General features: G+C 39.3%; 1 protein-coding gene across 1 annotated transcript in view; it reads right to left on the bottom strand.

Moving 5' to 3' along the window:
* Positions 1–427: 427 nt before the first annotated feature.
* Positions 428–22,926, bottom strand: part of pdgfrb (platelet-derived growth factor receptor, beta polypeptide) — a 28,866-nt gene continuing 6,367 nt past the window's right edge. Inside the window, exons 2-23 of the mRNA XM_024283434.2 lie at positions 16,585–16,638; positions 15,836–16,153; positions 15,499–15,753; positions 15,283–15,413; positions 14,001–14,166; positions 12,518–12,698; positions 11,887–12,002; positions 11,467–11,590; positions 11,111–11,322; positions 10,800–10,894; positions 10,574–10,706; positions 9,267–9,371; positions 8,906–9,016; positions 7,662–7,818; positions 7,270–7,436; positions 5,815–5,927; positions 5,562–5,684; positions 5,274–5,385; positions 4,483–4,582; positions 4,304–4,409; positions 2,937–3,238; positions 428–1,672 (exon numbers count right to left, since the gene is read on the bottom strand). Coding sequence (XP_024139202.1) covers positions 1,522–1,672; positions 2,937–3,238; positions 4,304–4,409; positions 4,483–4,582; positions 5,274–5,385; positions 5,562–5,684; positions 5,815–5,927; positions 7,270–7,436; positions 7,662–7,818; positions 8,906–9,016; positions 9,267–9,371; positions 10,574–10,706; positions 10,800–10,894; positions 11,111–11,322; positions 11,467–11,590; positions 11,887–12,002; positions 12,518–12,698; positions 14,001–14,166; positions 15,283–15,413; positions 15,499–15,753; positions 15,836–16,153; positions 16,585–16,633 — 3,327 coding nt within the window. The 5' untranslated portion in view covers positions 16,634–16,638 and the 3' untranslated portion in view covers positions 428–1,521. The remainder of the gene's footprint in view (positions 1,673–2,936; positions 3,239–4,303; positions 4,410–4,482; positions 4,583–5,273; positions 5,386–5,561; positions 5,685–5,814; positions 5,928–7,269; positions 7,437–7,661; positions 7,819–8,905; positions 9,017–9,266; positions 9,372–10,573; positions 10,707–10,799; positions 10,895–11,110; positions 11,323–11,466; positions 11,591–11,886; positions 12,003–12,517; positions 12,699–14,000; positions 14,167–15,282; positions 15,414–15,498; positions 15,754–15,835; positions 16,154–16,584; positions 16,639–22,926) is intronic.

The following is a 22,926-nucleotide window of genomic DNA, read 5'->3' as shown; positions in this document are numbered from 1 at the left end:
ATGGGGAGGCGGGGTTTGCAAATCACGCTTAGCAAATAAAGTGTCAATGTTGTATAGTGTCATGGCTGCCAAGACAAGGTGAGAACACTCTGATTTTTAATGGTATTTTGAATAGTTATAGAGTTAAAGTCTTTAAATTTTTAGATTGTGTGGGACATGTGTTTTGTCCAACATTTTTAAGGTTTGTTGCACGTTCAAAATAAACAGAAAGTTTGTTGTACACCGCAGAACTAGTTTACTGTAGAAAAAGACTCTAATTGGATTCAAGTTGAATAGAGTTTGCGCTGGACATGACCTTAACTGTGTTAGAGAGTGATTATCATCAAGAAACATTTAGCTTCATGTGTTTAAAGAGCAGGGAGATGTCATGTTGCTGCAGAAAAAGTAAATGCAGGAGCCAGAAATAATTCCATTTTCCACAAGGGAGTGTTGATAGTACGCATTTATTGACACATTTATAAAACGACACATACAAAAATACATTTTGTAAACGTTAAAAAGAGCTTTGGTACCGTAGCTTGTGACAACGTGATCGTGTAGGGATGAAAAGGTGTTTCAGGTGATGAAAGAGCTAAAGGAAGACTACAAGCGTAACATGTGCACAGCTGTCTAGTAGCCCTTCATACTTTATGTAGCTGCAAGTCAAAAGTCAATACAAAGGCACTCATGTGTGCCATCTTGTGCTAAGGCAGTGATATGCTGCATTGATCGAGAGACATCTTTCCTCACAAAGGATATCCTGGACATGGTAACAGTCTTATAGTCATGCTCTAGTGGCTCTATATCTCAGAGTGGAACTTATACATCTTTAACATACTGTGTGTCCATTTTTTTCGTCTATATAAAGTGCAACTGGCACACAACTATGAATTATTTCTACACAAAAGAGAAACCCATTGCAAGATGCTATACAAAGTTCACATATGGAAACACTGTAGAATGTGGAGCTACATAAAAAAGTACATCTCACTTTAAAACAGTGCACGAGGAAATAAATCTGTACTTCAAGTCCTACACGTGATATTTTACAAACATTCGGCACAGAGAGTAAATCTGCTGATAGTACCCCAAGAGAGAAAATCCAAAAGCTGACCTTAAAAAAATGATTCAATAGCTCATATTGTGCTAATTAAATTTAAAATAAATTCTATTTTTTATGGATTTTTTTTCTCTTAAAACATGAAAAACATTTGCTCTTCCTAAACGTTACCTGTAAGATCCAAAAGGTTCATTTTACAACATAAAAAGAATATATTTTTTTTTTTATAATGTGGTTTAGATTTGAAATAAAAAATACATCACTATTTTGTTTAAGCTGACAGTATAGAAAGGTGATAGTACCCTTTAGTGTTAAGTTTCCTAAAGTGTCAGCAAGGTGGCATCATAATCAGTACTTAACATAAGAGACAGTATGAGTGCTACACAGATCTACAGACGTTTACTTTTTCCTCTCAGTTTTGCTACATTTGAGTTTTTTTCTCCCGTGAGGAAAAAGGAAAATGTGTTGAGTTGTACACATGGCTACAGGAAGCTGTCTTCTACCTCGGGGGTTTCCGAGGAGCCCAGCAAAGCATCTCTTTCGCTGGTGTCCTCCAGCCGCTCATCCTCTGGAAGAGTCTCTGCTGTGTCCTGCGACATGGAGTCAGTCTCCTCTTCCTCTGCAGCCAGAGAGCTGACAGCAAAGAAGACAGATTAGGATATGATGGAACGCACAGATTTGATGCTCTGATGCTTTTTCCTCTTTAATCTTTGACTTTACCAACATAAAAACTATCTTTTCTTAGCAGGCAGAGCAGCGCTTACTTAACATCTGAAAGCAATCGGAGCAGCTGACCAGCACTGTTGCAAACAATCTTGTAAACTAATTATTTAGAATCCGGCTCCTCTTTGTCAGTATATTTATTCAATTTGTACAAATACTTTTGACTTATACCATTTTCTAAAGGAAATTTAAAAGCTTTTTTGCGTGAACGCATCAAGAACCACTCCAATGAAAGTCGTGTTTTTGGTGTTTTTAACATGTCCTTGTAGCTTTTTTTTCTCATTAATGAAGACATATATAAAATCATTTAGGATTAGAACTGATTTTCTGAGTATTTTTTTATTCAAATTGTGATGAATCAGGAGAAGATGCAAAACTGCCGTTCAAAAAAGCTGGGAAGTGTGAAATCGGCGCCTAATAGGTCCATTGTTTTGAGCTGGCATCACCATTATTGTTGCACGGGTAAAGTTAGCTTAAAGTTGTTATTGGCTGTAAGCTCGGGGGAGATAGTGTAAACAAAGGGATAATGGGATATCAGTAGAGGTTTACTCCTTACCAACATTCACAGGTGAATTTCTAATGAACTACTGTCGTTCTACAGAAAGTACATCCTAGAAAACAATTCAAGTTTGGGGATTTTTGCCTAAAAAAAAGCACAATCAACACTTTTACAAAACACGATTGGAGTGAGACTTTAATAAGCTTTGTGGAAAATTCCCATTGCAGATTTACACTTATGAAGATCAATGTAGGAGGTCTTCTAACAATTATTTCAGTGATTTACAAATGTTCAGTTCTGAGGCGTCACAGATCCTAAACTGTCAGAGGCCATTCATCAGCAAAGGAGCCGCTTGAGTGCTGGAGTTTAAAACATGAGTTTGGACTCGATCTCATATAAAGAAGCGTGGTTTCAGGTCAAAAAGGCTTAAGAAATAAAATGAAAAAAGCAGCTTTAATTTATGTGGAGCCAACAGGTTTTTGTAGATTCAAGTCCCTGCTTGGTTCTGTGTTTATTTAAGTTATAAAAATACATGAAGCTTTTATAATAAACTACTGTGTCAGTTCAACATCTGGATGAGTGGGTGTGTGGCAGACAAAAGCAAACACATTTTCATCGCCCCTGCAGCCCATGTTTTTGACACACATCTGTGGAGTGTTTGCAGCGGTTCTGTACCTTTCAGGGCTTTCTGACGGCATGCTGCCGAAAGCTTCCTCTGGTTTGGGGTCCGGGATGGGAATGATGTACTCATTATATGGAGTTACGACTTCCTGCCCGTCTGCTTCGTGCCTGCGCTCTCCAGGCCTCTGGCTCCAGTTGTTGGCTGTGGGACCCGGAGAGGAGGAGGAGAAGGCGACAGGAGATAGGGAGCCAAATGTGGGGCTGGCGGCGGGAAAGGGCGAGGTCCGGCGGGGTTTGGTGCGGGCCACTGCCGGGTGGTCACTCTTCAGGAAGTTTTCGTTCACTTGGCTGTATCTCTGTTGGGAGTAATGCTTGTTAAGCAGAATAATGTGGCAAAAGCTGCTGAGATTTGCTTAAAACTGTTTAGTAGTTTGGACATCCTATTTAAAAAAAATGAGTGGGCCAACAAACAAGAGGCTGTCCCTTTCACACTGGATTGCAGAAGTGGATTATTAAATCAGTAAATCTAAAAAAGTAAATTATTAGGTCAAGACAAGAAAGATTTGATATATTTTTAGATCTGATAAGATCTCAAAAAGGCTAAGATGTGGAGATTTTAAAATGACTGCATCCTGTTGAGTTTCCATCAGCCTGATGAAAGCAGTGGACATGGAAGGAGCTGTAGGCACTGATCTTATAAAAGCAGCTTCACAAATGTCCTCGTTCCAGCTTTGCCAAATGGGTTGCAACAGTAATTAAGAACCTTAAATGCAGCATTCATTTTGGGGATATCAGCTCTAGAAGGCATTTGGAGCAGATGTGTTTGGACACAAAATCTTTGTTTGTTCTAGAACTTCTCCAGGTACATCAGGATCTCTCCGAAAAGAGTTCTCAGACTGACTGAAACTGTTTTAAAAAGAGATTTTTCATTCCACCATCCATCTATTTACATACTTTCCCACTAGCTTACAGCCTCTTAACAACCCCAAGCTAACGTTAGCGGTGCAACAAAAATGGCGAGCAATATTGGAGCTACAGTTTTGAGCCAGGTCAGGTCACACGAAGAAAACGAAGACATACATGAATCTATTTGTCTATAATTGGATGCGTCAAAAGGGATTGGAGCAGGGAGCTTGTAACTTACTCATCACACCTACAATCAAGTTTTTTCCAAAGTCATTATTGTATCTACACCTGATTCTCAGTGATTTCAATGAAGAAATACTCAATTTTAATTTTTATTTGCTTTATATATGTCCTCCATCATCAGAAACAGGCCACAAGTGGGTCTTTTTACTCAACGCTTTTTACGTTTAAAGGATTTTAACGAGAACTAAAGTAAAGCAAATGAGTTAAATGTATTTCTGAATATCAGAGCAATAACTATGTTAATATCAAGTAGATTAGCATGGATTTAATACCTTCTTATAGCTGTCCGTCAGCATGTTTCCCACATTGTGAACCAACAAGGAGAACTCAGGTCTCTTCTCAAACTTCTCATCCCAGCACTTCTTCATGATTTCATACCTGCAGCACAAACGTGAGTTCATTTTTAATTTGTAGATGTAAAAAGTTTTAAGCCAGCAGTCGACAAACTCACACTTCGTCTGAAGCGTGGGCAGGTTTGGCCATCCGATATCCTCTTTTTAACGCATTGTAGAACAGTTCGTTCATGGGCAAATCTGGGTAGGGGGTTCCACCTGAGGAGGAAAAATAAAGGTTTTAAAGGCAGATATCAGGAACTCTGTGAAAGCTAGAAAGTCAGACTTCTGTCTAACATAAATGTGTTCGAAGAAATGACCACAACATTTCTCAGGAAGTTATAAAAATGCTTATATTTTTAAAATAATAAAAAAAATCAGAATCGAAATAAAGTAAGTAGATATGAATGATGTTAATCTGTTAATTTGACTTTTTTTCCCAATATTTTTTTATTTACAATCTATCAGATTACACTTTACACATGTAAATCTGTTGGTTAAACAAGTCAATATGAAAGTCAACTTGAAACAAGCACACAGAGACTCTTTGTCAATTACAGAGGCCGGATTGTGAGTTTGCTTTTTTATGACTGGGGTTAATGCACTAAACTGTCTCCTTTGTTTCATGGTAGCTTCATTGGATCTATTGTGGATTAAAGGAAAAAAAATACATTTCCTTAAGCAAAAGAAATGTAAAAGCTTGACTGTGGCAAATAGGATTTTGGGCCTTTGAACAAATTGGTATGTTCTTGGTCAGACATGGACTTAAACATTTGTAGCAGTTTTGATTTTTTTGTCAAAACTTAAAAATGAGAAGTCTCACTAAAAGCTGTGTGTAAATCCCCTGCACGCATGCCAACTTTGTTTGAGGGTATGAATTGTGTATGCTTTATGGATGTGGGAGACTGACCCAGAGTGAAGATTTCCCAAAGGAGTATGCCGTATGACCACACATCACTCAGGGTGGTGTACAAGTTATGGAAAATGCTTTCTGGTGCCATCCACTTCAGGGGCAGGAAGGTCTAAAAGAAAGAGAAAAAGACTGCAGCTTAGAGGAGGGTTAAAAGATTCCACTTATTTGTGACTGTTGTATAATGACCATTCAGATCCTATTTGTTAAAGTGCTATTTTGCTACAGAACCATTTTCTTTTGGCAGAGTTGCACACATTACATTACGGCCAATCGTTTCTCACTTACGCTTCCTTTGGAGATGTAATTGGAATCATGCATTATGTCTCTGGCCAGGCCAAAGTCGCAAATCTTCACCAGCTTGCCTTCGCAGATCAACACGTTCCTGGCAGCCAGGTCACGATGGACGCACTGCAGTGGAAACAAAGCTAATTGAGTTATTTTTGCTTTTTCCTCAGATTAATATTTGAGGCTAATATTTTCAAAATAAGAAAAGAAAAGGATGAGTTGGTTGCAGAAAAATGATTGTTGGAAGTCTTACATTTTTTGATGCGAGAAAATCCATCCCTTTGGCCACTTGGTAGCTGAAACCTAGAAGGTCTTCATAGGTGAGGCTGGCAGAATCACTAATTACCAAGTCCAGTCTGGTGCCTCCTGGAGAGGATGAGGAGAGAAGACTTGCAGGTAAGGAAGGAGTAAGTAACTTATGTGGGGCAAAAGAGTATTTAGTCAGCCACCAGTTTTGCAAGTTCTCCCACTTTACCACATGAGAGAGACCTATAGTTGTCATAATAGTTTTACCTCAACTATGAAAGACAAAATAAGAAATAAATATCAGATTTTTAAAGAATGTATCTGTAAGTTATGGTGAAAAAATAAATATTTGGTCAATAACAAAAGTTTAACTCCATTCTTTGTTAGATATCCTTTGTTGGCAATGACAACAGTCAAATCCTGTAAGTCTTCACAAGGTTTTCTCAAACTGTTACTGGTATTTTGGTCCATTCCTCCATGCAGATCTCCTCTAGAGCAGTGATGTTTGGGGCTGTCGCTGAACCATTTGTGTAGTGCTGAATGAATCTACAACTCCAAAATCGAGTGCACTAAAAAATTCCTAGAAGCCTCTGTCGATGCTGTGTCAACGTTCACTATATTAGCAAATATAGACCACAATGCATTTTTGCAAAAAAAAAAAAGTTTTTTGAACTTCGTGAAATCAGTGATGTCATATCTGGCGTTTAGGAAAACGAAAGAAAAGTAGTGAGTATGGTGTCCAAATTGCTTTTAAAATCCAGTGCACTATAAAGTCCCCAACTATATAGTTTTTTAGTAGTTAGGGATTAGGGTTGGAATTCTGAAATGGTTTTCCCAGCCTGATGCAGGTCAATAATTTTGTCTCTGGTGTCTTTAGACAGCTCTTTGGTCTTGACCATAGTGGAGTTTGGAGTGTGACTGGTTGAGGTTGAGGACTGGTGTCTTTTTAATAGATAGCGAGTTCAAACAGGTGCCATTAATGCAGGTAATGAGTGGAGCACAGAGGATCCTTTTACAGAAGAAGTTACAGAAATCTTGCTTGTTTGTTATTGACCAAATACTTGTTTTCATTGAGGCATACATATGATTATAATCACAGTCCTCTATCATCTTTTTAAGAGGGAGAACTTGCACAATTGGTGGCTGACTAAATACCATTTTTCGCCACTATAAGTGTAAAAAACGTGTTTTTCCAACATCCTCAGAAATGTTCTAATAAAAATGCATCATAAAGCACATTTCCGTGTTTAATCCATAAATACAGCTGAGATGAGCACTTCTTGTTCTGAAAGCTGCAGTATCAAGCCTCACATCATATTTTTCACACATATCTCCCTGATTTTCTTTGTTTCCTGTGTGTGTCATGCTCTGTTTGTCATCCTCCTTTTATTCCTCAGAAATGGAAAATCGATTCCTACCAACACTCAACCGTTATCTGAATCGAGCTGGAGTCAAAGCAAACCTTGATCCTGGTAGAGGTCCTGCTGATAGGGGGACTCATACGGAGACGGCTGGATGTCGGCATATTTGATGGTGTCCATCTGCTCCTGCATGGGGACGTAGATCGAGGGCTCGTCTTTGCTCATGTCCATGTAGCCTCCATCGCTCTCACTCCCAAAGGACACATAGCTGCAGACAAGGGAAAAGCAAAGACAAAAAGTCTTAACTGACCTACATCTAAATGTGCATTGTTGTGGCTCCTCATGTGAAACATCTTTACATCTGTAACAGACTTCATTTGTCTGCTTCATGAATCCATCTACAGCAATTTCTTGCTGTAGAATTCCAAGAAAAAAAATTCTGTTTTGTAAAGCAACTCTATGTGGAACTTTGAAAGCTTTCCGGTCCTCTCACCCTTTTCTCTGACTGACAGGCGTGCTTCCCCTAGAAATAAGGCAGCCGTCGTATTGGTTCTTCTCGGCGTAGTACTGCAGGAAGGTGTGCTTGTTCCTGTGCAGGTAATCCACCAAATCACCGTAGCGGCAGTACTCGGTCACCAGATAGAGAGGGCCTGTTTATGATGAAAAAGAATGTAAACAGACTTATAAAAAATATTATAAAGAGCAGAAAATTGCTTAGTAGCGATGCTAATATAGACTTTATAAAAATGGCATATTGTGGCATGTGTCTGGAAAATTCTGGACACGCCACTTTTAGTTCAAATGTAAATAAAGCTAAGAGTTTTGCTTCTAGTTTACTATCTTATTACTCTTTTGTCATTGAGTTAAAACAAGGTAAATTAATGACTATTAACTGTTAATAACTAAAAGTCATGGATTAAGAATATTTTTGTATGCATATACTATTATTATTCCCAAAAATCTCCAGCACCCTGAGGAACCATGTACCATTTGGAGCAAACTGAACTGATGTCAAATCAGACTTTTATTTTGTTAAATATTTTCCAGCTGATTATTCTTCCTGTTTGAAGAGTTTTGTTATATAAAGTCATCAAACCTTATTTTGAAAGAATCCCCATTAAAAGGCAGTTATACTGATAAAGAAAATAGGAAACGTGGAAAAATGTCCAAAACAAATAAATATTTTCAGATTTTTTGAAATATAGGAGTTCTTGTTAAAGTATGATTTACTACTGAAGGGTTTGTCACAGTATTTTCTGCCCTCAAAGGTTGTAAAAGCTAAAAATTCAACATTAAAAGATTTTACTAATATTTAATTTGAATGTTTGGACCAATAAAAGGACATGAAACCAAAATTAAGACACTAAAAAAAATGGGAATGGGTGTCTATTTGCCTATAAATGAAATGTAGCCTCAGGGAAGTAATCGAGTTAATAAATGCGAGAAGCACAGCATGTTCAACCCCAGTAGGACAGTTTCAAATTCCAGTTTCTAAAACATTATTATTTCATTAGTTTTTATCTCTCACAAGAACCCATAACTGTCTTGGTCATGATATTATCCAGTTATAGCAAACAAGATTCAAGCTCATTATCATGAAAATCATCATCATCAGTGCAGATAAACAGATAGGGATTGATACATGTGTTAGCTCAAAGGTCTAACTCAGGAACATGCGTTAGAAGATTAAAATCTTCTAGAAATCTCTGCTTTATTAGGGCTGGCTGTGATTCTTACCATGTTTGGTGCAAGCTCCGAGCAAGTTGACAATGTTGAGATGAGGACCAAGGTGGCTCATGATCTTCAGCTCTGACATGAGAGCCTGGGTCTCACTCCTCCTGGCAGTGGCTGCACAAAGAAGGGTATATGAAATGAGAACAGTAGAAGTGAGAGCAGGACACACTGTCATTGCCAAATTGCTCAATGATCTGTGGTCTGCAGCTTGAATCGGCCTGGCAGTCACACTAAAGCTCAGCGGGCCGCAGCTCTGCCTGAGGTTGCAGGGATACGGCCCCGGTGTCACGATTTTTTGACAGCCATGCAGGGGTCTGCTGTTGTTGGTGTGAATCATAGACCTCTCCGGTGTTTTTATGCTTACATTTGAGCATTTTCACAGCCACCTTTGTGCTGGACTGGGAGTGCGTGAGACCATACGCAGTTGCCTCGACCACCCTGCCAAACGCTCCCGATCCAAGAGTGCGACCTGAGAGACAAAGAAAAGGTCAGAGAGGTGGAGCCAGAGCGGAGAGCACATTAGTAGAAAAACAAGAACGTTGCTTCTTTTGCTTATCTGTGTAATTTTCTACCGTTGACCAAAGAAAAGTGAGGCTTGAAGCTTATTTCCAGCCAATGATAAGGGCAAACATTATTAATGAGGAAAGATGTGACTGAGCATGAGTTAAATGTCATCCGATTAGGGATGAAGTCAGTCAGACAACCTTGAACTTTTGGGGTTTTTTGTTGCAGAAGGCCCCAAAATCACCCAGAGAACCAGGTTCTCCATGTGCCTGATCCTGTTAGTTCACATGTAAGGAACAACAGGGAAACAGTAGAATTAGGCTTTTTTTTTTTTTACTCAACTTGAATACTTTTTAGAAACATAGTTTGATGAACCACTGACCCCACTGCTAACTTTTGAGGTTTGCTTAAAGGGAACATGGTGTTTTATTTTGAAAGCGCATATTCTATGGTTTGGCATCCAGATTTCCTTTAGATCTATTGTAAAAGCATTCCTAGTGGTCTTTTAATTGTGATTATTTTCATCCAAAATCCAAAAACATGTCTCGTTTTCTAGGACATAGTCTCCGCAAAGCAGCAATAGTTTACTATTCACCTCTGAGGTGTGGGCGGCACTTTTCTCTAAGTCACAAATAAACTCGTTTTCAAACAGCAATTTTTCACCTGCTCCCGATTCTGAACATGTTGAATAAATAAATACCCAGAATTGTAATTTTAGGCTTAATTTTCTCAATACATGTTCTCCATCTTTAGAAAAATGCCACAATAACGTGTTTAAAAACACGATTTTAATCTGAGTGGGAGTTAAAAGACTTCATATATATGTTCATTCTTCTTCATGTACATTGATATGGTTGAGAGGTAAAGGCCATCTATGACTGTCTTTTTATTCCTTTTTCTTAGAGATATGATAAAGGGGCAGAAATAAAATAAGAATTGTATTCTTCTTTATGCTCCTTTACAATCATAAAGATGAATGGACTTATATTGTGTACTGGACATGTTAATGTAATGTTGCATTCTTCATTAAAGGAACACAAACAGAAACAGCTGCAGGACTTGAACAAATATTTTGTGCGACAAAAAGTTGCTTCTAAAATGGGCTCTTTCATTGTTTTTGGTTGTAAGTATGCGTTCCTTCCACCGCATGTTTTCTGTCACACTCACCCAGAACCAGGTTGTCTCTGCGCATTTCCCAGGCCAGGTCATAGGGCAGGTGGATGGGATCCACGTAGATGTACTCGTGTCCATCCTGACTCACCGATTCAATCACTTTCCATCTGATCTCGTAGCGAGGTTTCTGAAGAACATAAAAAAAAAAAAAAACATTCAATGTTTTTAAACTGGTATTACCAGTAAATGCACTTTTACTTCCATAGAAGTGTTTTCTTACCTTCCTCCACACAGCAATGAGGATGATGATGGACATGATGATGATGACCACTAAGGCTAAAACAGCAGCCAGTACAGTCACCTGGGAGAAGAGTGCTGCAAAGGCAAATAGATGAGATGACATTAGTTTTAACATCAGCTAAAGAATAAAGTAGTTTCTGTATGCTGTTTGTAACACATTTTGGAATCAATAATTTAATCTATTAACATCAAAGTGATGCCATTTATTTTAAAGAGCATTTTACCAATAACAGACCGTGGCTTTCATGGGTCACTGTGATGAAAAATTCCCCAAACTGATAAAACACCTACTGCTCGACACCAGCTTGATGTCTCTCCGTTCGGTGAGTCCTGCTTGGTTGGTGGTCTCACAGCGAACTGTGACCTGCTGAGGCTTGAGGAAGGTCACTTGGCTGCGCACTCGACTCAGTTTCCGTGCCTCACTGTAGCTCACATTGGTTTGGATGCTCAGCTCCTCTGCATGTGGGATCAGTGGCTTCCATGCTGATGTGTGGTTGCTACACCTGCAGCAGGATGGTGGATCAGCATAAAAAAATCACAACATCTGAGAGAAAAGCTGATACTCTGGATGTTGAATGAATGTATGTGTTTAGTCAGCCCTCTAGTGTTGACACTGCAGCAGCTCAGGAAGGAAGGGCGGGGCTTACTTCAACATGCTGTCACAGCTGTACCACTGGATGCTCGGAGTTGGGACTCCCTCTGCGATGCAGGTCACCAAGTGTCTGTTTCCTGGCAGATGGTGGTCAGACAGATCCTTAATCTGAGAGGGAGCTAAGAAAAAATAAGACAAGTTAGATACGCTTTGCAGGAGTCAATAAAAGCACAGTAAAGTAAAAAACATTTTATCTTATTTTAGGTCACTTTAAATTAGTTCATTTTTAAAGGTCCAATTTACAGCGGTGGCCTAAAGGAGCCAAACTTGAATGTAAAAAACAAAAAACAAGCAAAAATGTTGAATTATCTGTGATTTGTTATGTTTGAATGAGCCCAATTAAAAGCAAATATATATCAATTTTAAAAGTACCAACTAAAAGAAAAAAATATATATTTTTAACAAGTCTACCTACCATGTACTTCCAGGTCAAAGGCCACTTCCTTTGAGTCATCCTCATTTCTAACGAGGACAGAGTACAGTCCTTTCTGCTCCATCCTCACCCTCACCAACGTGAGAATGGTGACATACCTGATGCACAAGAGAATGAAAAAATGTATTATTTATTTTTACCTCCTTGTGTATCAGAGAAAGCCTGATCAAGTGTAATTGAAAATGCAACAAACACATCAGTAAAGTTAATTCTTTTTTTCTTGTGATGAAAATGTTCTTTAAAATAGTAGTTCTGATGGTGTGTCATAATTTACTTGTGTCTAATGAGGTCTGTGTTTGATGTTTCAGTTAAATCATTTGTTTTTTGCCAGTATTTAACTCTTTTCTTGTTTGGGATTTGTCTAGAAGTCCTTTGAGAGTTGTGACAGGCGTTTTGTGTTTATGGTTCATGAGCGTTGAAAGATGGAGTCCGGCTCTACGGAGGGTATTGTGTTTCTCTCTGAGGAGGCCTCTCATGGTGCTGACTGACATAAGCTGCACGCATCTGCAGATCGAAAGACTCACAGGTCCTGTGCTAATTGCTTAAATAGAACAAATCCAAAGTGTGGCTCCGTGGATTTGTGGTGCATCTTTGAGACAGCTGGACGCTCTACCTGATGTCGTTCACTTGTTTGATGGTGATGCTTTTGTCTCCTTTGATGGCGGCGCCATCTTTGGTCCACAGAATCTGAGGGGGCGGGTAGGCGTTGATTTCCACTCGCAGTTCCACGTTCTCCTGAACTTTGGTGGAAATGTTTTTTGGCTGAGCTGGATTCACGTCCACAAAACCTTTTTCTGGTAAAAGTAAAAAATCCCATCAGTAAAATATGGGGTGCCGTTTGTAAATCAGAAATGTAAATTTTTTACATCAATGTTTTCAGATATTTAGCGTGTTTTAGGAGAAAAAAAAACAGGTTTTGTTTTTCAAATGCATATTCGCACCCTGTAAATTAATATATTTATAAATGTTACATTTAATAACTAAATATTTAGTTAACCAACTAAATATTTAATTTTAAGCTAAATATTTAGCCTACAAACTAAATATTTAAGCTTTGCAATTAAATATTTAGTTTGCTTATTAAATATTTAAATCTAATCAGTATCTAGTGCAGTCACACGTTACAACTGAAAAGGAGAGTTTGCATACGACTTTTTTTAGAAGACAATGAATTGATTTGTGGAAATTTGGTGCAAATTCAATAAGGAAGACCTCACTTTTAGCATTCGGTAAAATATTTTCTTTTTACTCATCTAGCTATACTTTACCTGAAAAAAACAAAGGTTTTCATTTAGATTTTTGCGCCTTAGGGAAAAACAAGAAAAACAAATTTTGTCCTAACGATTCTCAGGTAAAAGGTGTATTTACTTTGAAAATTCCAAAACAAAGAAAGAAAAAGATTATATTTTTGAAGAATTCAACAGTTTCGCAAATTTAGAAGACTTTCACACAACTATTTACCATAAAACTCTAGTTGTTTTCTATTTGTCAAATGTAACCTTGCAAGTCAAGCAAAAAAAAATGTTCTAATATTTCACTTTAAGTTTAATTCTGGACAATTTTTATTTTTTAAACTCTTTATTTGGCCAGACAGCTGACCACTAAAAACTGTCCTGTCCTCTGTTTATACTGAACCTGTCAGGTTGGGTTAAAAGTTTCCTAAACATAACACACCTAACTGCAGACAGAGTAAGCATTCTCGTCCCAGTGAGGGTCAAGAGCCAGACCATGGAAGAGAAAAGTTCAAGCACAAGCAATTTTGCTTTTATTGGCTCTGAACTGGGTGTTTTTAAAATCGCTGACTTGCTGTGCGATCATGTTGGAAGTTGAATCTCTTTTACATAAACACTCTTTCACTTGGGGGGCTAAATATAAAGTTGCTGGGTTGAGTCTGTTTTTCAAAGTATCATTTATTGCACCCGTAGCGTGTCAAAGGTTTATCCCCCACTTTCTACGAAAATAAAGACCCTGATGTTAATTTCCTTTAAATAGCTGTTCTCCCACCTCAACCTGCCATAGCTGATATAATAAACTGTCTCCTCTCAGCCACCATAATAATGTGCACATCATTGGTTTATTTTAGTAGTGTGTCTAACCAAACACTGTGATGTCGATGCTGGCTTGAGCCATCTGGTCTTGAACGAGCTCGTGGACGAAGCAGACGTAGGTTCCACTGTGGGCCATTGTGGTGCCAGGGAACATCAGGTAGGAGCGCATGGTTATGGACGACAGGATTTCAGTCAGTGGATCCACTTTCCCAAGCTGAAAGAGAAAAATACACAGTATTCTCACAATTAAAAACTCCACATTTGCACACGAATCAGAAATTATTGGATGGCAAATCTTAATGAAATCATGTCTTCAGCGGGAGGCAGGTGATTTAACCTGGCACCTAAACTGAAGCATCAGTCTGCAAAATTTAGATGATAGATGTTTCTCCCTATGGAAACCCTGAAGGGACATTAAGGTGAAAACAAAAATACTGGCATCTTCAGCAACTTATTTGACTGAATCTGTGAAATGTCTGTTGCTGCTTTAAATGTATACTTTGTGACTTTATAAGCACATTTTAGATGATATGAATAAATAAAGCAAAAACAAAAGGACACAACCGTCAAAACTGGTATTTTCAAAGTATAATAAACACAAATTCGTCGGGTCTGTAACTTTATTATTGTGAGATCATGTGACACATTAAGGAATCTGTCACTACATATTATGACGAGCGGTTTGGTATGTGGAAACAACTGTCCATTAATCCATATTTGGAGGAAGACACCTGGATGTGTCTGTAAACAGCAGCTTTACGTTTCTCTGAAGTCGAAAGCTCTTCTTCAGGTTTCTCACAGGGTCTTTTCTCCCCAAAGAAACATGTATGTGTCCATATATGATGACTTAATAGTGATCATGTGTTGCAATGACAACTCTGGACCATTTAAAATAGAAGCGCCCATCGTATTAGTTTTACGTCAAGTTTGGACCCAGATGCTGGGTCTGCATGACCCAACATCTAGGTCCTGGTTCGAAGCGAGTCAGTGACCCCTGTACTGAAAAATCACCAAAACCATGAAAGGCTAACTGTCATATACTGAGGAACTGACTCTGAGAAGGTCTCCTGTGGCCCAATGAAATCTTGTTCTTTTGGTGCGTACACTTATCTGTTAACCATTTTTTCCATTACTTCCAGAATAAGCATAATGACAAACAGATATAGATGATGCAAACAATGTCTCCAAAGTCTGGCCATGAGCTCAGTTTCACAAGACAATTGAATCTGGGGCGTGTCTCTACATCTTGATATAATTTGGGCTCGGCCATGAAGGATCTCCAGGGGACAAGCTGAACAAAACACGTTTGTTCTGCACCACTCCTACTCACCTCACCGCTGGGAGTCTCCCAGGAAAAATTCACCAGCTCAACTCCTTGCACGGTGCAGTTTACAGTCAGCGGCTCTCCCTGCTTCAGGACCGTCTTTGAAGCGTTGACATAAGTTTCAAAGGTCTCTTGTGCTGAAGAAAAGGTGAATTCAGTTAATCTGAGATGATCAATTTGAACAACTTTGATTCCTGTGAAAACTTTGATCTGAACTCTTACCAATAATGCTGAAGACGTTGAAGTCCTGAGAGTCTTTCACTTTGCCGTTCAGCTCGCCACGACAGAAATACGTCCTTTCCTCCAGGGGTGCCTTGAACCCCTCAGTGGGAACGTACAGCCCGCTGATGGGCATGTGGGAGCTTTTTTCATGCAGCGTGACGGCGATGTCGGGGTTGGTGACCATGCATGGGATGGTGGTTTCCTCACTTTTGGGTACCATGCCGTGGTCACTCTTCACAAACCATACGTCAGGATCTGAAGCAGAAACACAAGCAGGTTTATTAAAGCATATAATGGTGACTAGAAATCATTCAAAGTTAAACATGCCAAGCCCCACCTGCAACAAACACAGCCACCTCCTTGGTTTCGCCAGTGTACCGATCAGTGCACTGATAGACCTCAGTGTGCCGCCAGCTCACATTCACCAGGGTAAGAACACTGGAGTAGATGCCGTTTTGCACAATCTGATAGCTTTGACGACTATTTTGGGCGTTGTCCTCCTGAAAGTAGGGAGGTTCATCCTTCTTGAACTCCCAGGTTGTCTCCCTGAGGCCGGAGCATGTGAGGGTTAGGGAAGAGCCTTTGGCCAGGACGACTTCTTTGTCCTCAGGTGTGACCTCCAGACAGCGTGCTCCACAGCAGAAACACAGCCAAGCTGCTCGACAAAAGATGAAGGGGGTCAAAGAGATGACAGCAGGGGGGGGGGTCAGAGGTTAAATCAACAATGTGAGTCGGATCTTCTTCCATCCTCAGTTATAGAGCATGGGTTGTCTGCAGCAGATGAGTGGGAGGATAAGGATGCAGTGTTGCTGATGGATGTGTTTGAATGACAGAGGTGAGCTTGAAGTTGGTCGTCACTTCAAAGACGTTTCCAATCTCCAAGTTAACCAAAAAGAGATGCTTTTGTTTTGAAAGGGTTTAAATTCTTTTCAATGATTGTGGTTGAACAAACTTTTCAATTAAAAGATTAGTAAGTTTTTACAATCTATGTTATAGTACAAATAGGTTATATGTAGAAATACACAGAATTAAGAATTTCCCTACAAACGCCATGACAAAAATAATTAATGTTAGTGATTCTCTCACCTGTAAATGTAACTGTCAGCCTCCTCATAGTGAACGCCTTCGAACTCATTTGTTCTGCAAAAAAGAAAAATAACAACAGTGAAACTTCTTATTTAGCTGACTCAACAAACGGCAATTAAAGTTACTTAAAAATACTCAAAAAATTCAATTTTTCTATTTTTTGAATCCCATCTGGAGCCCGACCAGCTACTCTATAAATCAATTCATATTTTATTTTTAAAAAAACAAAGTCAAATGTTGTCTTACTCGTATGTAAAAACCAAAGCGATATACTTGAAATCAAAAGAGGAAAGAGAAAATGACACTCTGCTGATGGTACAAATACCATCATAACATAAAGCCTTTATTCTGAAGCTGCTCTTTTTCATGGCTCTTGGCCGGCAGACAGAATCAGAGGTGCAGATGCAGCTCACTGTGAAGGTGTTTGACGCCTGACTGCACCAGCACAGAGCAACAATGTCTGTCTCTTTTTTGTTCCTGGTTCACCAGCACTCTGCCCACTAACAAGCGGGTCACTGTGTGCAGCTTTGCAGCACGCTCACTGCTAACAATGCTGCGTCCAAGCTATTCTGGAGGCTTGCTGAGCCATTAATTGGTTTGGGGTAAACAAAAGTGAAAATTCATCTAATCCACATAATGCAAGAGAATTTTTTTCACTACTTTTAGGATATGTTGTTCACTGACGCACCATTTGAGGTTCAAGGCAGTCAAAAATCCTCATCACTACTTCAAACCTTTATGCTGCAGATTTGCAAGAAAAGGCAAAAAAAGGGGAGTGGTGGTGGGGTTGTTGTTATGTTTTAGATGGGGTTAGGGCCTTCAGCACACAGACGTCTGGAAACAGTTAAGGATGGATCACAGGCCTGTATGCAAGAGGGTGGGAAATAGAAAGAGGGCGGAAGAGCATGTCTTGGGAAGCGCGAGGGTGGAGGAGGAAGAGAGGGAGTGAGTGAGTGGAAAAATTGTGAAATGTGTCTTGAGAAATCTCACCTTAATTTTTTTTGGCGGTGGTGGGGGGCAATTGCACAGCAGTTTTACTGCCTCTATTTTAGGACGTTTCACTATTTTAAGGCGTTGTGTAGGCGGAGTTTTGTTTCACCCTTGACCTTTCTGTGACTATAAATCTCTTCGGAATCATCCATCTGTTAGAAATATTTGTTCTCAGAACGGATGAGATGAGTCCGGATGGTCTCGAATGAACCCAAAGCTTCATGTTGTTACACTAACTTAGCAGCCTTTGGCACTTCCGCTCCCAGAACGAAAGCTCAAAGCTCTCAAGCTGCTCCAAAAACATGACTGGCTCATTTCCTTTTTTGACTCCTGGTTTCAATAAAGAGGTGAGGACACAGATAGATGGAGAACAAGAAAGAAAGCAGGAAAAGTCAACACACACACGCACACACGTGCACGTAAATGCATAGACACATGTTGCATTTATAGCCCTCGCTTCTCCAAACACACACAAAGAAACAGGACGGCCTCCTTTCCCCCTTTTTTTGTCACTGGCGGCTGTACAGTTCACGTTCCCACAGTTTTCCTCCGCAACTTTCCCAGGACTGCGGATACACTTGGGAAACTGCTGGTGACAGAGGCAGGAGCGCTGGGGTTACTCCATCCCTGGGGGCCTGCACAGCAAACGACAAGGGCCCGTCCACTCAGGAAGACATACATCAGCACACAGCTGAAGTCGGTAACCTCAGAGTCGGCGATGAAGACTCGGGAGCGTCAAACGAAGTGACACCAAAGCATGTGTCGTCTTTCAGTGTGAAAGCCAACAAATCATGTTTTTACTGGCTGCTCTGAAAACAAGCTAAAGTGCGGCGGTAAGGGCTACTGCAGGATGTGGGTCTAAGATTAGACAGCCTCAAATGGTTAAAAAAAAAAGCAGAGTGGATGGGGAAAAAATATTTTGTTACTGCAATGTGATAAGGGTTTATGTTGACCAAGGAGAAGTATCGGCTATGTATAGATTCTGTTTCAAAAGGGAATCTCACTCTAATATTATGCATGTTTTTAAAGTCAAACTCTAATCCTCTTATGTTGAGGCTGTTTATAGCCAATTAAAATAATAATAAAAAAAAAACTGTCAATTTTTAGAACAGTTTCTGCAGAGCTGCAGTTCATCAGACATTTCCTCTGAGTTGTTGGGAGAACTAGTGTCACATACACTGTAAAAAGTAAAACATTAGATCAATTAACGACAGCTCTGTAATTTGCCACATTAGTTTTATCAAATTAAATTTTAGAATTGATTAAACCATCAACTTAAAATTTTAATTTGTAGAAAACTAAAAAATGTAAATGTAAAAAAAAAATAAAAAACATTAAATTGATCCAATGTTTCAGTAGTTACAGTGTAGTGAGCCTACCTTCATTTCCCATCATCCATCTGTTTACACACTCTCCCACTCGCTTACAGCCCTCACAACCCCAACCAAACATTACAGGTGCAACCAAAAAGGCGAGCACTATTTGAAATATCCAGCTATACCTCAGATGAGGAAAACAAAAACCCACATGGATCTATTAGTCTGTAAGTGGATGAATTAGCATAGAGCAGATTAAGTAGCTCATGACTTGCTATAGCAGCTTTTAGGTATCAGCTGCAAACTTTTTCCAGTGGTCTGCTCCTGATTTGCAACATTTTGAACAAGGAAAGACTCGGAAATGCACATTTAAGGATAATTTTCTTTATATATATCCTCCATCATGAGATAAAATGCTACAAGAACACGTTAAAACACCAAAAACACTATTTTCATTGGAGTGGCTCTTTAAAGATCATTGTCTGCAACAAATATAGAAGAACATTTCAAATAGTCAATACAAAACAACAGTCTAAAATAGCAGTTTTTGGTTTTAAAAAAAGTGCTGGTTTCTAAAACTGGGATAATTGGTTATATAGTGAAAAATGATTCGGGACCCCTGTAAGATTTACTGTAAAAACACATCCCACAGTTTGCATAAATAAAGTGACTCACCTCACAATGAGACTCTGCAAAGAGCCTTAACAAATCTAAAAGGCATTTCTCCAGCCAAGATGTTTATTGTTTTCTTTTCTGTCTTTGAAACAGCGACCTGCATTCTCCCTGTAATCTCAGAGGTCTGAGAGAAACAAACAACGTTTATGTCAGTGATGGCACGGAGGGATAAACTGTTATCACTCTGCACGAGGTTTCCCATAGATGCTGGGAATCTGGTGGCTGATTGACCCTTCCCGCTCTCCATAAACATCCCTGCTACGCTCAAAGTGTCACCCGCTAATGAGGAAGAATGCTGGAGTCGACCTCGGCGGGGTGCACGTGGCCCACGCTCCGCCTCAGGAGGCAGCTCGAGTGTGTAATCCCACTCCTGGGATTATCTGCATACACTGTAGCTGCGCGTTTTACCAACATCTGGCAGTGATAAAGCAGAACTCGATAAAGTGGGAACTGGATGAGTCACATTTGCAACTAATTGTTTTCTTGAGTGTACCGGGGTAAAGAGAGACGGAGTGTGGGGGTATGAAATCTATAATAGAAAGAGAAAAGTGTCCAAGTGCAGCTGGAGAGGATTCACTTCCTGCATGGGGGAATTTTCTGACCCTGTGTGGGTGTGATGCATCCCTGACACAGTGGACCAAGACAACCACTAACCAAACCTTTACACAAAACAAGGGTCTCTGCAAAGAAACTATTGCAAAGAGTTACAAAAACATCTCCAGATAACATGCTGCACTGAAAAGATGTAAACTTAGAGTCAGACGTGATGAAGAATAAGAACTCAAAACAAAACATGTAATTATATGTTTAAAAAAAAAGCAATTCTCCCGAGGAAAACTAAACAGTGAGAAGTATGGAATATACTTTAATGGAAACACCACATCAAAGTTTGGTGTGAGACACGGGTGCAGAGTCAGTCTGACAGTTATGTTTACTCCAAGAAAACATCAGGAAGCTGAGCTCTGCAAAACAAACATCAGTAATTCAGCGGTCACTTCTTTCCAAGCACTTAAAGGGCTGTATCTGACATCTTCACCCGACATTTTTTATTACATGGATTTAAGTTTAATATTCTCTTCAGAATTGGGTTTTAAGTGAAGTGACAGGTCTTTATGATGTGTCATAGAGCAGCAGGACCTTGGCGAGCTCTGTGGGAAAAAGTGTCTCTGCTAAAACAAACCGTTTTTATCACTCATTTTGAAGTCAGCATCCCAACCCCCCCAAGAGGAAAAACCTTCTGGCCCCTCAGCAGCAGAGCTATCACACACTGTTCCCACTCCTCCAAGAGGCTGCAGTGCCAACAAAATCCACAAACAGGATATAGTAATTTGCATTAGAGCTGCCCTGAAGAATGACACTCCTAAGGTCCAAGAAAAACTACAACCGCTTCCATCTCTCATGTAAAATAAGAACGTGTGAGAGACAGCCCATTAAAAATATTTGACGTCAGAGGTAAGAAGTCTGTGAAATGTTACAAAACTCTATTTGATGAAAGTAAAAACCTTAGAGTTCCAAAAATATGTTTTTCCCCTAAAATTTGAGTTAAAATACATTCAATAAAAAGTAATGTTACTTGTTTCTGATACTTCAATTCCTCGTTTTAATACAGCTCTTAATTTTTTTTTTTAGAAAAACCTGGAATATTTCCATTCAAAACAGCTGTAAACACATGAACCAGTCACTGTTTGGAAAATATGTCTACTTTATGTTACCTCAAAATGGAAAAAACATATGAGAGGCCGTACAAGACATTATTTATTCTGAAAACTTGTATAACACATACTTATATACTGTACTGTAATATGTGCTCTCAAGTTTTATTCAAATCTGAAAGTCAGTGGGCATCATAATCTACAATGTTCCTCCCATGTACTACTCTGTTGTGTATTTAGTCCTGAAAGTGCTCCGTTATAAAAATAAAACTGCTGTGTTAATGTGGTCAGGGCTGTAAAATCTTTTGACTGGTGAGTAAAATTAGAAAACATCCCTGAATAAATGAAGTACCTTTCAGTAAAAACATTTACCTCTTGATAAACCGGCACCAATTCGTGTTCTGTTTAATCTTTTAAAGCGCTTTTTATCTTTAAGTAAAACAGCAGAAAACAAATAATGAAATTCAGACTGAGATAACTGCTGTATTTGACTGAGAAGTCAAAATAAGGAATTACATTTAGAGGATGTCTTGCACTAAATACGAGGGGTGTATATTGGCAAGAGTTGGGCGATACGATACATATCACGGTATGTGTCTCACGATATGATATGTTCCGCAATTTACTCCAAGACTGTACATGCAAAGTAGCAGAGTTTCGGTTTGGTACCCATTTCAATTGAAAACCAAGTAGTACATGTCTCATAACAACAACATGGCAGATGTAATGTCATCACATCAGCATTTTGAATCAATACAAGTATCTACTAAATACACCCTTACTAGGTGTTTTCATTAGATATATCTTTAAATCTGAAATAAAACACTTGTTTTTAGACTTTTTGCAGTCAAAAGCATAAACCAAAAGTCTTGTGAACTCCCACAAAAGCAAAAACTCTTTGAGGGATCACTAAAAGTAAACCCTACGGTAACATTTTGTCATTTACACAAATTATTCTTCTCTAAACTACTAATTTTAGCCACTTTGATGTCGTCTGTTGAACTGAACAGACTATTGCATCTCTTTACAGGAATTGCCTGCTTTATTTTCTGACAGCATGAAGACTGATTGGAGTTCTGATCTGTTGCGAACAGAAAGAGTTTTGTAAGATTTGTGGCCGGTTGCAATGACCCCCCCACCACTTCAGCTGGATTTCACAGCGACACAGCTGGACGCTAAACTCTCTCTGTGTCAAACAAAAATGCTTAAGGTTGTAACTTAAGAGGCTGAAGCTTCACTGAAGCCAACTCAAGTTTGCATTATCAGCACTAAAGGAGGATCCGCTGTCATTCCCGTCCATAAATTTAGTGTCTTTCTGTTCAACAAGTGGAAAAAAGCTTGTGTGAGGTCTGATCTCTGAAGCCAAAGCGACTCTATAGTCACGTTGAAGGAACACATGTTCAGGAAACAGAAGACTTTGGTTTGCTCCCTTTCAAACAGACTTGTAAATGCTGTTTGTAGTGGTGGTGGCAGGGTGGGGGGGGTCTAAAGGGGCGTCTGTGGAGTGGCTTAGATGTGGCAACGTTTCAGTATCATTTTAATTATGTCATTTTGACTCATTTGGAAAATTAAATTGAAAAAAACCTGTACTTTATACACAGCCAGGTTGAATTGGCCTCTGTTGGGATGAAAAAATGTGCAGTTTGTGCAGAAGTACAATATAAGCAATCCTGTATCCTGCCACGGTAGCCTTCAAGAGAAATAAAGTA

The sequence above is a fragment of the Oryzias melastigma genome, linkage group LG10 (genome assembly GCF_002922805.2).
Source record: "Oryzias melastigma strain HK-1 linkage group LG10, ASM292280v2, whole genome shotgun sequence".
In the NCBI taxonomy this organism is placed as follows: Eukaryota; Metazoa; Chordata; class Actinopteri; order Beloniformes; family Adrianichthyidae; genus Oryzias; species Oryzias melastigma.
This window is presented reverse-complemented; position numbering and strand designations above follow the sequence as displayed.